The sequence below is a fragment of the Oratosquilla oratoria genome, chromosome 6, assembly GCF_046742065.1.
Source record: "Oratosquilla oratoria isolate Oo_2021 chromosome 6, ASM4674206v1, whole genome shotgun sequence".
In the NCBI taxonomy this organism is placed as follows: Eukaryota; Metazoa; Arthropoda; class Malacostraca; order Stomatopoda; family Squillidae; genus Oratosquilla; species Oratosquilla oratoria.
The window spans coordinates 58,373,892-58,391,976 of NC_134782.1; the positions used below are offsets into that span (position 1 = coordinate 58,373,892).

General features: G+C 48.4%; 1 protein-coding gene across 4 annotated transcripts in view; it reads right to left on the reverse strand.

The window, feature by feature from the left end:
* The window catches only part of zip (myosin heavy chain 10), a 129,715-nt gene that overhangs the window by 40,887 nt on the left and 70,743 nt on the right, over positions 1-18,085 (reverse strand). For 3 of the 4 annotated variants that reach the window (XM_076187010.1, XM_076187009.1, XM_076187007.1), the window contains exons 3-5: positions 4,435-4,553; positions 4,137-4,166; positions 68-100 (exon numbers count right to left, since the gene is read on the reverse strand). In XM_076187010.1, the coding sequence (XP_076043125.1) occupies positions 68-100; positions 4,137-4,166; positions 4,435-4,553 (182 nt within the window). The remainder of the gene's footprint in view (positions 1-67; positions 101-4,136; positions 4,167-4,434; positions 4,554-18,085) is intronic. The other variant, XM_076187008.1, reaches the window with a different exon arrangement.

Here is an 18,085-nt window from a genome sequence, read left to right on the forward strand (position 1 = left end):
GGGAAGAGACGATAATAAACACAGGAAGATTATTATTTTTTCTTAAAGAGTTGGGTAGACTACTTACGGACTTGTAGACATTGTGCTGAGGCTCCTCCGCCTTCAGGTGGACCGACGGGCGTCCGGGACCAGAGCGGGCGCCACAATGGTGGTGGTGGTATCATGTGGTGGTAGTGGTGGTGTGTGGTGTTGTGCGTGTGGGTGGTTTGTGCGGATGTGGGGTGAGGTTTGTATGGGAGGGGTAGTGTGTAATGGGATGGTGGTAATACGTGTGGGGGAGTAGTGACGGTGTGTGGGGGGGGGAGTGGTAGTGGTTGTGTGTGGGGAATGGTGATAGTGTGTGTGTGGGGGTAGTGTGTGTGTGAGGGAGTGTTGGTAGTGTGTGTGTGTGTGTGGGTTTGTAGGTACATTGTCAGTGGTGGTGGTGGTGGTAGAGGTGGTGGTCGTGTACGAACCCAACACAGAACCGGAAGGAAGAACCCAAAAGAAGCAAAAGGTTAGATTACAGCTCGGTAGGGGGGCATGCAGGCTACCGAGATACAAGGGGCGGGAGGAAGGAGGGAGGGGGTGAGGGAGGAGGGAGGGAGGGGGTGGGGGAGGAGGGAGGGAGGGGGTGGGGGAGGAGGGAGGGAGGGGTGGGGGAGGAGGGAGGGAGGGGATGAGGGTTGTGAGGGAAGAGGGAGGGAGGGAGGAGGTGAGGGTTGTGATGGAAAAGGGAGAGGGCATTGGAGGAAGGAGGGAGGAAAGTGTGACAGGGTGATGATAAAGATAGGATACAGGAGTGACTGATTGCGGTACAACAGGTACAGGTACAGGAGGAGGAAGAGGAGGAGGAAGAGGAAGATGAGGAAGAGGAGGAAGCGGAGGAGGAGGACGAGGAGGACGAGGAGGAGGGGACGGGAACGGAAAAAGGAGAGTGGGGAACACGAGGGGAGAGGTGGGGGGATGAGGGAGGCGAGGGGAGAGGAGAGGGAAAGGAAACTAGAGGAAAGGAGGGGGCCGAGGGTAGAAGAGGGAGGGTAAAGGAGGGGGCCGAGGGGAGAAGAGGGAGGGTAAAGGAAGGGGGGGGAAGGGAGCGGGAGGTGGGGTTCTAGTATGTTATAACCCCAGGGCAGTTAAGAACAGTCCAAGTGTCATGCACCATTTTTTCCACATTTTCTTTTAACAACCCTGTTCCACAATCTACGTGGGATTATCATGCATATATACATAATGTATGTATGTATACATACATACATTACATATATACAGTCACCAGGCCATAGCAACATCCACCTTAAGGTTGGTTTTAGTAAGGGCAGGCAGGTACTGGGAATCGGGAACAGGAGGGTGGGGGAAGGGGTGGGTGGAGGAGTTGGAACAGGAACTCGTTTGGTATTGACAAATCTCATGCATTTTAAGACTGTACATTGTGTCATGCATACATGGTCTACGTTTATACACGTCACTTCTCTGGGGATGAGAAGTGAATGGGGAAGCGGGGATCTGATCACAGGCAACTGTACAAGGAGGCTCCAATGCTCTTCCTTGGATGTGACAAATCAAAATGCAAGTTCCTATAGCTCCCCTGAGCCAACTAAGACCAACTGACAGCCGTGTCCTTCTGCCAGTCGAACGCATATGTACAGACAAAACATAGGTTGTGAGCTCAAATAAATGAATAAATGAATAATAATAATAATAGAAAAATAAATGAATAATGCAAGATTGACACATGAGCTAAAAGAACTCATTCCTAAGCCTAGGGGAGTTGTTATTCTCTATAACTATGTGATTACACTGCACCATCTACAAGGTCTGCCAACTATGGCAAAGCGAACATAAATCATCATCCGTCTTGCCAAAGATGACTAATAACGGGACATTTATACACAATTCCACGATGTCTATTCTGCGTTATCTGCCACCAGGCAGGTTACCAGACGATTTGTCACCATTCACAATAGACAATTTACAAACATCATCTGCTCAAAGAAGAACGGATTCCTTTAGTAACTAAAGGTGACTAGGTTTAATGGAACTAAACATGTGACTAGTTCATTTGACTAAACATGTATTGTATATAGTAATAGCATTTTGTATCCATGTTAGGAAATGCAAGTGATGCGTAACTGGAAGTGTGTGTGTGTGTTCGTATGCGTGACACACAACACACGTTTGACTAAGTTTAATGGAACTAAAAATGTACAACTAGGTTTGAGTGACTAATGCATGTGACATTTTTGAACGTGACAAAAGCGACTATATCTGGACAAGCAAAAGCATCGTCGTGAGACACTGGGAGGATTTTCTACTAATTCCTATATTAATTATGGAACAAGACAATTTCACCTGGAGAAAAAATAACTGGACTGTTTATTGGGGGAGGGAGGGGAAGGAAACCAGGGGGGTAATACAATGCTTTGAGGAACCATCACATTAATCCTAAATCAATCATAACAATAAAACATATGTAACATTAAAGAAAAATAAATTCATTCTTAAATCTAGATTAAGTGTAATTAATGACTGCAGCATAACCCCTAAATACCATCCACACAGGTTACAACTCCTGTAGCCGCATGGTATTCCAATGGGAACATATGAGTCGTCACCAAGCAGGTGTAGAGGAACATCACTCCCAAGCTCCACCTACTTGTGTTAACACACTCTGAAAACTCAAATTCTGGATTGTACTGGTGGAAGGGAAAATTCCACCTAGTCTACCCGACTCCGAATGTCAACTCTGATAAGAAAGCATCGAAATTGATTGAACAACCTAAAGAATGGCCTTCTGCCATTGGCATCAGCAGATGCATCTGACTGGCAGCCAAACACCAACAATCAACACCTGGGCAATAGCATCGACATGATACTTCTTGTAGATGTGCTGTACAACACAAGATACCTGTAATCCCAAAACTAAAAATGGCGTATTGCAGCCATTTTTCAAGATGTTAAAACAAGTTTGGGCGACCATGGACATAGAGACATGCTCCAAGCTTCTGGTAATCCAACACTTGTGATGCCTGTGAGCACAAGATCCCCATCCTGTATATTTGGGTTGATTATCACAAAAAAAAAAATGTGTGGCATGGCTTTTCCTTAGTTGTGAAAAAACCAACCACCCCACCTTGTTACCATAAGCACGTAATTGACATGTACTCTCTACCTCGGCATTAAACCAACTACTACCTTGACCAAAAGCACATACACTGGCTACATGGACCACTAAATAGCCTCTACCTACAGGTGTTAGCTGTCAACAAAAGCACCCATCTATAACACCTGGAGAGACACCTCTACATCTGCAAGAGCAAAGCACCACAAGCAAAGTCCTCTACTGTAGGTCCTACAGACCCAAGTTCTATAACAGAGGTTCAACAGTTTTGCTCATTACTATCCCGTATTTACAAACTTGTTCTTTTGCCCGATGGAGGTTAACTTGATCAGTGAATCATCAATAAATACCACTAGCTCTGGGTCTGTTGCCTCCACTTGAAAACATTCCAAAGGGTCCAAGAACCCAGGTTAAGAACTACTGTTCTATAGTAGCAGCAGCATCCTCTACTTTAACCCCATCTGCACCAAATTACACTTTCCCCTTTCAGTCTGGCCAGTGATTATTCCCCCCACCATAGCACCCACACAGTAGCAAAAGGTTTAATGTGATAGCCAGTGACCTGAGAAGCTCCTTCACCCATCTAGAGATTGAAAAAGGACTTACGAAAGCAACTAAAAGTAGAGCACTATGAAGAAACTAAAATGTACCCATCTCACCAGTGCAAATGCATCATGTACCTACAGGCCAAATGGCTGGATTTGCCTCGACAGGAAAGTAACCTACAGGTGCATCCATCTGGACTAATCGTGTGAAATTATATACAAAGCTGTACCATGGGTACAAGAAACCACAACCTCTTTGCAGTTCCAAAAGCTGCCATAGAGTGCATGAATAAGAATGTGTTAGTGTAAATGTGTTTGAGAGAAAACATGTAAGAGTTTGTACCATAGAAGTTTTGCACTTCCTCTCACTACTAGGTTAAACATAATGACCGACCAACCAACCTAAGAGGACTCCTATCCTAGAGCCTTAAGAAAAAAAGAGCCTAATTTAGACAAAGCAAATGGCTCTCTTAATATTTACAGATAGTTACCTTGGACCCAGAATCTCTGCCTTCTGTTACCTGCAGGGCAAAAGAAAGGTCCAATTAATACATGGTTGAAGCAATCTGGCAGAAATATTATCACAGATACCTTCTACTTAGCCCCCCCTTTCACCTCTCTTACTTCCTCCTCCCTCATTTCTCACCTTCCCATTCCATCCCTCCCCCTCTCTCACTATCTCACGTGAACTATGTACAACAATAACAACCGCTATCAAATCTACACCATAAGTAATCCTACCAACCACCACTACTAGTATTAGTAAGAGCAAAAAATGGGAAAACTCACCGGTGTCCCCTTGGCCTTCGACGCGGCCACGTAGGCGAGGTACTGGATGACTTTCTTGGTGTTCTCCGTCTTACCGGCGCCGGACTCGCCCGTGCACAGGATACTCTGGTCCTCCCGATCTGCAACGAAGAAGAGGAACACCTGAGGCCACGACCACAACAAAGGAAGTCTTGATAAAATGAAATGCACAATAAAAAAGTAATTTATATTCCTGGGATGTCACCCTTTGAGTTAGTATGATCTTCATTCTGACTTTACTTTTTTGGGGGAGAGGCCTGTATAAGCAGCTTCGAAATTTGTGTTGGTCTTTGAGAGTATATACATGAATATAAAACACCATCTTATTGGACTAATACCGTTAGCAAGGTACACACCATCACTACGGCGATGCACCCCCCCCCCAAGCAATCTCGCTCCCGCAACGAACGAAAACCCTTCAGCCCTACATCAAAGTGAATAAAATTTTATGGCGACATCTCAACACGCGTAAGGGATTTTTCGCCGAGACTGGGTTGAGACAGGGTGCCTCCATCCACTGCAAGACCCTCTTGAATAAGTAAATGAATAAATGTCAGTCATTTTTGCCTTCAACCGAAACATAACTTAGTCATGGTTTCGCTACAGCGCTATGGGTTACGATCCACAGCGTCGGCGGCCATTCCTGGAACGTCCATTAAATAACCAGGCCAATGACCACCCCCACCCCTCCTCCACCCTATGGTGACAACTTGCCCAGCAGTGGTCAGTGGTGGTGGTTGAGTGGTGATAGAAGAGATGGAGAAGGAAAGGAAGAATGAAGAAAAGGAAAGGAAGAGTAGTAGTAGTTGTAGTAGTAGTAGTAGTAGTAGTAGTAGTAGTAGTTGTAGTAGTAGTAGTAGTAGTAGTAGTAGGCATCCCAGCAGTTACCACTTCCCTACAAATGACCTATTTTCCATCGAGGCGGCGGCGAGTCAGCCAAACAAGGCCACCGAGGCTCTGCCCAATGATCAAACGCACAGAACACACTTTATTCAACTGAACGATTTAGGTTTATGTTATTCTATATATAACTAAGAAGGAACACGGAGGGATGGGGCGTTGGGCCTCTAGGCCTTTTCCCTCCTACCAACGGTACTCGAGATTCCAATTATCAATTACTTGTGTACAGTTGGGGTTGTTCATTTTATTCTCCTCTTCTGCACCGAGGTGCTTAACAACAGATCGAAGTCCCACTTGAAGCGAAGTGCAAGGTTGTGTTTCGCCGTGCGAAGATGCTTTGATGCGGGCACGGCCTCCTTGCTGGCACTCCAACAGCCTACAGCGCCACCCTCGACCCCCACAAGCACCCTGGCACACCTCTAAACACAAAGGTGCCACTGTGAATGGTAGCCCAGAAACTGGGCCAGATCCTTGCAGGGCACCTCTTGGGAAACGGGGAGGGGAAGGGGGAGGGATGGGTGGCTCAGTCAATGCACGTCCCACTCGTTAATATTCGTGCCTCACTTTAGATTCTTTATTCTTGTCAACGCTAGGCAGCCCTGGGGAGAACGGGGGAGAGATATGAACGCGTTAAGACTTGCCACTCCCCGAAGTAGTTCGAAGGGATCGGGGGGGGGGGGGCTGCACTGAAGAAAGTCGAAGCTTTTGGCGATGACGTCAGCATCCATATTATCAACGTAGGGGGGGTTCTCTCTCCCGCCCCAAACCCACCAGACGTGATCGACAATCATCATCTCCCCCACCCCTGTCTCTCTCCCCCGACTCCGCACAGATAATGATCAAAACGACCGTGTGTAGATAAAAAAGCGCGCCGACACACACATTAACAGCTGTTACTAGGCACGATCTAGGTGGGGACTACCACTACTTTTTACTACTACTACTACTACTACTACTGCTGCTGCTGCTAAGCACATACTAATCACTAAAAATGTGATACCAACAAATCACTATTTACCATACCGGTAATTAACCACTAAAATTATAACACTAATAAGCCACTCGAGGCCACTCAGTTCGAGACGGATTAAAATTCGCCAAAGAAATTTGCCTCCTGGATGCAAACTCCCAAAGACTTTAACACCCCCCTACTCCCCAAGGGTGGTGGGGGGGGGGTTGCTACTTGGGGCACCCATACACAGAATCCCATGCCTCCTCTTCTGAAATTGAAGAAGAAATTGAAGATATCAAAAATACCTACTCCCCCACCCCCCTTTCCCCAATACACACACGCAGCAACTCTTGCTTATTACGCCGAGAGACCGTGGGGGTGGGGGGAGTCCACCGTGCCACGTCCCAACAACCATGAAGCATGTCCCAACACGCCCACATGGGCGGCAAATGGGCGAAGGAAGGGAGAGGCGGGGCCCAGGGATGGGAATGTAAGGAAAACTCCAAATTTCGCAAAAAAATGAAAATAAATAAATAAAAATAAATTGAACAAAAATAAAATACATAAAATAAAATTGAAATTATTATATATATATATATAATATATATATATATATATATATGGACAGCTTTTAATTAGGTTGTTAAACTCTGGTCACCACTAAATAATGATCTGAACAATCATTAAAGCAGGTTCTCAATGCAGTTACATTAGTTCTTTATAATTCCAAGTTCTTAAAATAACAATGGAAGATACTAAGACAATGACAAGCATTTTTTCCATTCGGTTTCAAAAAACAGCGCTTCTGTAATAGGCGACAATATCGCGCCGAAGAGGTAATCAGACGTGGTTAAAAGGATTTGTTCATGTCTGCTCCCCCCCCCCCCGAGTGATGCGCGACTCTGGTCCGTTGTGGCACACAAGTCGATAACCCTGCATTAGGATACTACCTTACAAAAGTGACTTTGTTAATGTTTATGGCCTTGTAAGCACCACAAAGAAGAGGAGGAAGAAGAGGAAGAAGAGGAGGAGGAGGAGTCCTGTCGCCGTCGTGCACACACGGCCATTTCAGGGTCCTGTCGAACGGAGTTCGCCACGAATACAAACACGGACTCTGTGGCAAAAGTGGGAATGGGGGAAAAGAGGAGGGATGGGGGAAAGAGGAGGGATGGGGGAAAGAGGAGGGATGGGGGAAAGAGGAGGGATGGGGGAAAGAGGAGGGATGGGGGAAAGAGGAGGGATGTGGAAGAAAAGGGATGGGGGAAAGAGGAGGGATGAGAGTTAAGAGGAGGGATGGGGGAAAGAGGAGGGATGGGGGAAAAGAGGAGGGATGAGAGTTAAGAGGAGGGATGGGGGAAAGAGGAGGGATGGGGGAAAGAGGAGGGATGTGGAAGAAAAGGGATGGGGGAAGAGGAGGGAAGGGGGAAGAGGAGGGAAGGGGGAAGAGGGAGGTGGGAAAGGGGGGATGGGGGAGGAGGGAAGTGGACTGGTGAACACGAGGGGCGTCTGAAGGAGATCCATCCATCCATCCATCCATCCGCCGGTCGGTCGGTCCGTCCGTACGTCCGTCGACGATCACCACCACCTCCTCCTCCTCCTCCTCGGGAACAGTTCTGGAGGCCGGAGAACCATCCATCCACGTGCAAACAGACCTCCCCCACCCCCCACCCGCCTCGTACTCTTGCGTCTTGTCCATAGCTCTCTCTCTCTCTCTCTCTCTCACGCCATCCGAGTCCTATTCACTCGAATCGGCAGCGCTGTGGTGGAAGTGGAAGTAGTGGTGGAAGTGGAGGTGGAGGCAGTGGTGCAGGTGGATGTAGTGGTGATGGTGGAGGTGGTGGATGTGGTGATGGTGGAGGTGGTGGATGTGGTGATGGTGGAAGAGGCGGCGGCGGTGGTGGTGCTGGCGGAAACGACCTTAGAGTAAACATCCGAGGCCTAGCGCACCTCGTCTGTCTCTGTCGCTCCTCCTCCTCCTTCGTCAGGCAGATGGGGTCCGTCTTACACCACGTGCATATTTCGGTTCCTTAAGTCTTTCCCATTCCATCGCTTCTACAAAATTGCATACACAAATTATGTGTGCACGTACACACACACGAAGAATAAATGTACATGCACTGCACGCGCTTTTGTGCGCACTATACCGCCAAAAAGGCCATGTGCAACAGAGAGAGAGAGAATTAACATTTATTCACTAATTTCAGATTATTTATTCTGAAGCCGCCCGGCGATTTCTTTCAGGGGTGGGGTGGGTCATGCGGGAGGGTTCCCCCCCCCCCTGCAGACTCCCGAGGACCACTGGTGTTCAAGGACCTCCTCCACCGCTGTCTACTCCCGTCACCTGTCGAGAACCGCCCGTCTTGCCGTCTTCGCCCTCCTCCTCAGCACGACTTAGAGTTTGAACTTTTTCTCGACCACGACTATCGGGTATACTATCGCCACACCTCAAGCATACCATACGCCAATTACAAGATCCAAATCTTAAATTAATAAAACGTTAGTAAAATAATAAATGAATACACACAAGTGGCAAGAGGATATACTTAATATTTCTTATAATCTCCACAATGAAGACTGCCATTCACCCGGCTCGCTACGCTGACGACACCATAAAGCCCATCACCACATCCATCGTCATCATCGCATTTGCATCTTACTACTAACACTAACCGATGTCACCACTTTCATCACTACCAACATACCACAACTTCTGTTGTCATACCATTACTCCCAGCAGTCACCACCACCATGGTGACGTCGACCCATCTTCATCAACCAACCATCTTAACCGGACCGCTACATACCAAGACCACCTCTCCCTCTCACCCCACCACCTACTCCTACAATGACCACAGCAGCCCTCCTCCTCCTCCTCTTCACCTCGCCTCCCATCAACTCCATTTGTGGCCGCACACGCCCTCGACCCTACTCCACTTCTGGGGCCACTCCATCACCCAGAACTTACCTCCACTTCGGGCTCTCAACACCTCTTCAACCTCCTTCCCTCTCGCACACCTCTGGTCTGTCACAACCTCACTGTAACCAACGCTGTGCCGCCCAAACACAACCTCTCTCCCTCATCACCATCACTCAGATTCTTCAATTTCACGAGGAAAAGAGGAGCAATCTTTGCAATCTTCACAGCCCCCCACCCTCTCCTCTCCTGTGGTCGTCCTGTAAAACCAAGGAGGGGGGGAGTAGGTAAGGAGAGGGAAGTAGGGAAGAGGGAGGGGGAAGTGAAGAGGGAGGGGAGAAGGACGAGGGAGGGGAGAAGGACGAGGGAGGGGAGAAGGACGAGGGAGGGGAGAAGGACGAGGGAAGACAAGAAGTGTTAGAGTAGAGAGGTATAATCAGCGTTTCTGTCCTTGGGGGGGACAACATCACACTGAAGAGGTGGAATCACAGACGACAAGATTTTTAAGGAGGGCAGTAGAAAGGAATGAGAGGTAGGGAGAGAGGAGACGGGAGAGAGAGGGGAGAGAGAGAGGTGGGAGAGAGAGAAAGAGAGGGGGGAGAGAGAGAGAGGGAGAGAGGGAGAGAGAGAGACTGAGGGGAGATGGAAGAGGAGAGGAGACGGGGGGAGGGAATATCTTCCTTCCGGTCATAACGAAATATCTAATTAGTTTAATTACATTACACACAAACATTTACTCTCCCATCACATGCTGCCCCGTATACCACAATGGCACTCCCTGCAGTGAAGGAAGCCTATGGGTGGGTGCCAGTGCCCCGAACGAGCGCCGCAATGCCATCAGAGACAAAGTTTATTCTCCATGTCGAAAACGGCAAACGTCATCTTCGAGTGAAAACCCTGAGGTTTTCTTTAAGTACCCTCGCCGCCTTCAGAGCTCTCATCCTTTCTACTTCAGCAAATCTCTCCAACAATTCACGCGTCCATTTACCAACCTCCACCCCACAGTATTTTCTTTCGGGGGGAGGGTGTGTGTGTGCTAAGACCAAATTTCAACTATTCAGCCCAGAGGACAGACTCTACCATAACCGCGATCTTGATCTCTCATTATCTATGACCAATTTCTTGCCACCGCGACACAATCGCCCCCTCCCGGAACACGCACTTCAGGATTAAAAACTAAAACGAGAGAGACAGACGGACGGACAGACTAACTAATGGTCTACTTTACGACCAGACCATGGGCAGGATGGACCAGACCGTAGAAAGTGGAAGGCTACCGACAGGCCCTCCTGGCCAAGCCAAGCTACCAACCAGCGGACCGCATTCTTAAAACTGCTACACACCGACTCGCCAACCTGTCATCAAACTTCCTTCTGATGCGATCGCATGTAACAATGCGCAAGGTTTTAAGATTTAGTGAGATAGCATACCTATGAGGTATGCTGCACTTGTACATAGACATAAACACACATGCACATACATTACATATAATTTCTGTGTCCGACCTCATTGCGGGCCACTACAAACCTTAAGTCCTTCGATTCGAAATCCAGTTCTCACCTTCTCTCGACGGTCCAAAACCTATGGTCGCCTCGCCCCCCCCCCCCGGACCCCAAGATACCGTACCACCTTGATGGTCAGGCTTCCTGAATGTATGAACACCGCGACTGGTTCCTGAACTGCCCCGAGCCGTGGTGTCAGCCACTGAAGGCCTTCGGCGCCAGATCCGGAACCGGGAGCCCATCCAACCCGGGGCGCCCCGGCCCATTCCTTCACACCTCTGGTGTCTGGATTTAGCACCATCCCTTGCACCATTACCTAAAATCGCCATTATCACCACAGGACAAAGGTTGCTCCCCCCCACATCCCCAACTAACACCTGACGCTACCAACCCCCTTCTCCGCTCTCCCTGAGCAAACACCACACGCCAGAACTCAACAAACACAAGCGCACACCTAATGGAGGTTGTAGCCCCCCTCCCCTCCCCCCTCCCCCTCGAGGCCTAACGTGGCCGTACTCTGGGTGTGGTGTTGAACACCCAAGAGTTAGGAAAAAATAATAATAAAAGGAATACAGCCTAAAGATTCTTCAGCCTGGGTGCCTGGCCATGTGCTCAGTGCAAAGCTCAACTTTACATCCGAGAAAGAGAGAGAGAGAAAGAGAGAGAGAGAGAGAGAGAGAATGAGATAGAGTGGGGAGAGAGAAGAGAGGAGAGAGAGGAGAGAAGAGAGAATAAACTATAATAATGAATATGATAAATAAAATAAAGATCGGGGGATTCTTTACTAGAAAACTCAATGGTGCATTGACTGCGCAAATGTCTACTTTCCAAGGACTTTAGTAATAACCCTACGGATCAAAGTCACGCCGCCTTCTTCTATGACTGACACCCAAATTTCCCCTGATCACTTGTAGAAGTAATATCTAAACTCCCTCCGTTCTACTTCTAATCCCCACCTCAGAAAAAATTATTATAACATATATATTACTGCACGCAAGCGCACACCACGACATCGCAACCTACTTCCTGTGGAGGTGTTGCACCCATTCCCATCCCAGTAGATGCTCCCCCTCCCCTCTGCCCTCGCCCCCTTTCTCCCGTGCCCCGCCCGGCCCCGCCCCACCTGTCAGCTGGCTGGGTCCGGCCACTCGCCGATCGCCAGCTTTCCACACTTCCATGGCAACCTGTTTATGGCTACCGACACCTGGGAGGAGGAGGAGGAGGAGGAGGAGGAGGAGGAGGAGGAGGAAGAAGAGGAGGAGGGGTTCTTGCATACATAGCCCCAACTGATCAAGCAGCCTCGTCTTCCTCACACTAAGCCTCATTCAGCCTTTTCGCGAAAGGGAGGAGGGAGAGAGGGACAGAGAAAGGAGAATGAGAGAGAAGAGGAGAGAGGAGGGAAGGAGGGAGAGAGGGAAAGAGGAGAGAGGGAAGGAAAGAAGAGAGAAGGAAAGAGGAGAGAGGGAAGGAAAGAAGAGAGAAGGAAAGAGGAGAGAGGGAAAGAGGAGAGGGAAAGAGGAGAGAGAGGGAAAGAGAGGAGAGGGAAAGAGGAGAGGGAAAGAGGAGCGAGAGGGAAAGAGGAGCGAGAGGGAAAGAGGAAAGAGGAGAGGGAAAGAGGAGAGAGAAGGAAAGAGGGGGAAAGAGGAGTGCGGGAACGAGAGACTGAGGAGAGAGAGGGAAGAGGAGAAAAGAAAGGAGAGAGGGAAAAAAGAGAAGAAAAGAAGAGAGGGAAAGAGGAGAGGGAAAGAGGAGGGAGAAGAGTGAGTCAAGAGAGAGGGGAGGGAGGGAGGGAGGGAGAGGAGAGAGATAAGAGAAGAATGAGGAAAGACGAGTGGAGAGGAGGGAGAATTAGGTGCGAATTCAGTCGACCCGAACTTCCGCTTCGCGCCACGTACGAGGACGACCTGAAGGCACGACTTCGGGGTTCGTCCTCGATGCGAAGAAGGACCTTCAGTGCCGACACGAACTAACGATCAAGTAAAGTGAAACCGTTACTGGGCGGCCCTCTTGACCCCAAGCTGAAGAAACTAATAGAGTGCAAGACTCGAACCTAATTCTGTGTTTCTCAAGTAATTTAGCTTTTGGCCGGCTGGAGTTCCGAACACCTTTGGAGTGAACATAGCAGAAAGGTGTGCGCGCGTGTGTATATATATATATACTGTATATATATATATATATATATATATATATATATATATATATATTCCTGGTATTACGCAATACATACTGTGAAACGTTTGTATCAACGAAACGTTTGTTTGTCGGAAATTTATTAAGTTTTCCCGTGCTTCACGATGGAAATATAATTCATAGCGTCTCTAAATACTGTTACCTATAATGTAAGAAAAACGTAAGAAGTACTGTAGGAGAGTGATCCAAGCGCCATGTGTTCAATCAGCTGACCTGGGCTGTCTAGGAGTTGGATTCGTTTCCCTCTGGGTTACCATGGTCGAGGGAGACTGATCCAACTCCCACCAGGCGGTGAGAGATGCCTGGTAGGCTGGTTGGACATGAAATCTGGGTCTGGCGGTTGGATCACTCTCCCGCTGAGCTACTCATTTGTACTATCGATTTACCAATAGAGGTTGACGAATGGAATATACTTAGTACACCATGTAGTGTGCACTGAATCTATTGGTGGTTTGCAATGAGAATTTTATGTATCGGGATGATAGGTGGTAGTGGACATGGAACTGCCTAGTGTAGGCCTTAAGAGTTGCTTGCAGTCTCTTCCATCTTGTGTTCAATGTTCTTGTACTGCCCGTTGCCCTCTTTATCGGGCGCCCCAACTGTTTTCGCCTTAGATTACCATTAACAAACCATATATATATATATATATATATATATATATATATATATATATATATATATATATATATATATATATATATATATATATATGAGCTTTCCCCCCTTACAGAGGAGAGGTAGCCAAGTCAAAACCACGTACCTATTCCCCACCCATTTCCACTCCCCGTCCACCACCCTTTCCTCCCTCTCATCTTAGCTCCTCATGGATGACGGGTCATACCTGCATCCCGCCCACTGTCCTAGGTCAGAAGCTATGCAGCAAGACAAAGCACATCCACAGCAAGGCAGCTTCACTTAATCGGCGACCCCCCTCCCTTTCCGTCCCCCTGCATGAGAGAGAGATAGAGAGAGAAATTCAAGTCAGCACACTGCATTTACAGTTTGTCCATCTTGCTTAAATTCCTACTAACGACACTACCCATGTTCTCCATCCTTTAACCTGAAGGCACGTGGGAAAACTTGGCATACAGCTCAGGGCGAGACAGAGAAAGTTCGCATGCTGAGACGAAGCTCTTACCAAAAGACGACATAAAACTCAAATCTCCACTGCCCCTCCTCCAGACGTATTTCCCAGCTTGGCAGAGTCGCCTATTGTACCCTTCATCCCAACCGCCTTCAGACCCCCACCCCCACCCCAACCACAAAACGTCCACATTCCTTCTTTAGTTGGCCTCTTTTGCTACGAAACATTCACCTCGCCCAGAGCTTTACACAGGCGTATATTCATTGATTCATCCATTCATCCACACACAGACACACACACACACGACAATGAAGAGTAAGGATAGGAACAGGAACAAGAATAAGAAGAGAAAGTGAGGGGGAGGGGGTGGAAAGACAACAAAGCAAATGGCGGACTGTCAGACAACAAAGAATGGCAGGCAGGCAGGCAGGCCCATACACCTGTAAACGCATCTTCCCTATAACCTCCACACCTCTGTCAAAGACACCTGTCTAGGCAACCTGACCATTACACCTGTGAAAACGCCCCACACCCAGCTTTCTCTCTCTCTCTCTTTACAGAAACACCGACACCTCGGGCCCGAGTCAGCCCAGCACCACACCTACATCACCATAGCAACCAACCAGCGCCGAGACCCATACCACCCAAATACCACCTCCGCACCGGCTCACCTCTCGCCTACCAACTTTTTCCCGCACCATTGGGCGAGCGCGCGTGTACGGATTTCCCCTCTAGAAATACATTTTTATTCTTCAAAGAAACGGACCAGATTGGAAATAGCTACATCTATGCAATCACAAGTCGCCTCTAAATGAAATGCTTACCATAGGTGGTCATTTAATTTTTTTTTTTTTATAAAAGTTAATAAAACATGATAACCCATTACACCATTTGTAATTGTGTAGTTGCCCCATGTTGTCATCAAGATATATGCTGCATTGAAATTGGGCCCATCTTTTTGAAACGCCCTATACAACCTACACCTAGGTCAACACCTACCTAGACACATCATCGGCACTTCTTCCCATGCCAACACCCATCTTTAACCCGAGTTCCTCTACCGAAACACTAGTGTGGTATGACCTAGTTTATACTGCATACCATAATGATATTAATATTTATATTAATTCCACTCTTGCCGACATAGCAAACGTATACTTAACCTTGCGTGACCTGTGACACCGTTCTTTGTCCACTTGCTGTCGCCAAGCGTTTCTTAACCAATTTCCGTGGCACCCAGACTGTAGCGATGGGGTTAAGCAGGTCAAAGGGAAAAAAATCCCTATCTTAATTTTACTTTTATTATTATATAAATTATTTTTATTATTATTCTTTAGTCCCGCTCCACATCAGGGGAATCAATATTACCCGGCATGGTCAGAACAGGCACGGTAACTGACAGACATCTGCATGACTGGGGATTCCTGGTGCCTGCGAGATTACTGGCACGTTTTGCCCCCCCACCCCCACTCCCTCCCTCACTCGAGGCCTCCGCAGCGACGACCGCCGCCGCCGCCGCCGCCAGTGTCCGCGACCTTTCCGCCTACGTCAGCCTGGCTCGCCGACCCACGGCGTGGCGCTTCCACGACGTGAATACGACAATATTAATTTGCCTCTTGTTCCTAATGACCCCCCCCCCTCTCTCTCTCTCTCTCTCTCTCTCAGCACAGCATCGCCACTCCTGGCCTCTCGAGAGTCCACTCCGCTTCCCCATTCATCCCCAACTTCAATGACCCCCCTCTCGGACCATCCCGGGGACAGGGTGTCATGAGCATAACCGTGTCCGCGACCGCCTTCTTGGAGGCTGCTGAGGAACACCTCGAGAAGATTAATGCAACATCACCACTCCTCGCTCAGACGAGTTCCTCCCCACCCGACTCCCCAAGCTCCTAGCCCTCCACTCTGATCGAATACCCGGCCTAGAATGGCTTCAGATGGAAGCGGCCACAACGGGACGAATCAAAGACTGTCCGCGGGGTCGCCAAGGACGGGACGCAACCCCCCCCCCAACCCCCAAGTTCTGGAAATTCTGTATACCGTCGGCTCCGCAGCGTCCCCAGGGAACTGTGGGCCTGTGACATCACCAGGTAGGTATGTGGGAGGCTGGGAGGCAGGGAGGGAGGGAGGGAGGGAGGGAGGGGGAGGCGCGTGCAGGCGGGGATGTGGGGAGACGGTGCTATGGAGTACTGCCGTGGGCGGGGAGGGGGGGGGGGGAGGGCGTAGGTATAGACGGGGATGAGGAATTTCCCTCTTGGACATAACCACAGTTTCTATCCTTGGATACCATATCACACGCAAGTGAAGATGTGGTACAGAAAAGAGAGCAAAAGCTGAAATTTATCAACATTCCTCTCTCTCTCTTTTAGAGAGACCAAAGAATGACGAGAGGATACAAACGAGGATGGGGGGAAGGGAGGACGAAGGCACTCGACGTGGGCTGAGGACTGACGAGAGGGTGAAAGGGAAGACTGGCACGCGCGCGCGCGCACACACAGTGGAAGCTGGGCGGGTGGACGGAGAAATGTGGAAAGGAGTTTGATAACGTAGAACATTGAGTGTTGCGGGGCAGTGGAGTAGGTGGATGGGGGATGTGTGGGGAAGCGAACGATGAGATGTTGAAGGGTACCTGAAGTGAATAGATAGTAACAGCGAAAACCAATTTTTTTCTCGACAGACTCCCCGGGAATTGAACCGAGATTTAGCATAGGAATTCTATGGCTCCATTGGTAAGGTGACAGCTTGGCATCAAGCTAAGTCTCGGTTCGATTCCCGGGGAGAGTGTCAGAAATTATTTGTATGTAGAAGGGTGCTTGAGCCCCCCCCCAAAAAAGAAAAGAAAAAAAAAGTAGAAAGTGGAGACTGGGCAGGGCGTGCAGATGAAATCGTGACTGTCAAATGACATCTCTTACTTCCACGAACAGCGGGCAGACGTGCGCCTAGTCCACATTATCTGCTTTGACAGTCATTTCCAGATTTAACGAAGCTTGTGTACACGTGCCCCCTCTGTCAACTTCAGAAATAGGCGCACACATTTAACATGGAGAGAGAGAGAGAGAGAGAGAGAGAGAGAGAGAGAGAGAGAGAGAGAGAGAGAGAGAGAGAGAGAGAGAGAGAGAGAGAGAGAGAGAGAGAGCGCGCGTAATGGACCTTAATGACAAATACCAATGCTACATATCCTTCAAACGGGTGAATTCCCTCCATCAATTCCACCTGCTCCAGGACTGGGGGTAATCGAACCAGCTGAATCCCCGGTTCCCTTTTCACACCGGGGACCCATGGTACCTGGAATTGCACATATAACCTCACCGATGTCCCCCCCAACCCCAACCCCCCCCAAAAAAAATACAATGAACCATCCAGCCTCACTCGAAATAACCTGACTATGACCTCTCCTACACAACAAAACTAAATTCTAAAGTGACACCATTACATTTCAAAATAAATCTCCCTCTATTCAGCAGACGAACGAACGCGCGCGCGCGCACACACACGAAACTTGTCCAACAGTGCGATAAATGTAAAGTCTGCACTCCGTATGTGAACTGGTAGAGAAAAGAAAAAAACAAAAAAAATATATATATATATATATATATATATATATATATTATATAAGTTTTTTTCACTCACCTACCTACCTACAATGAAGCCCAGTTTTCAGATGATAAAAGTAATACCAAGGTCATTCTAATATCGCCTACTAGTCAAACGGACTCGGATATACAAATCACACGGAATTCACAGGTGTTTGTAATTACCGAACACACCAATACGTAATTGCTCTCATACTCCCAACTCTATTTCCCTAACACGTTACCACTAGCCTACCCCTAACCTCATCAGTAACATCACCGTTGCCCCCCACTCACAATTACCACCACTACCACCATTTTTCTCTACCACACGTCAGTTTTCACACTACTACTTACACCAACAGTCGTCGCCACCACATTCCCCCTCCCCCTCCTCCTCCTCCAATCACCGGATCGGTAGGGTGACCTTTTTTTATCGTCACCAGAATCTTTTCCACAAACGAGGCCTATTGAGGACCAACACGAACATTTATCCACATACAACATGTTTGTGTGATTCAC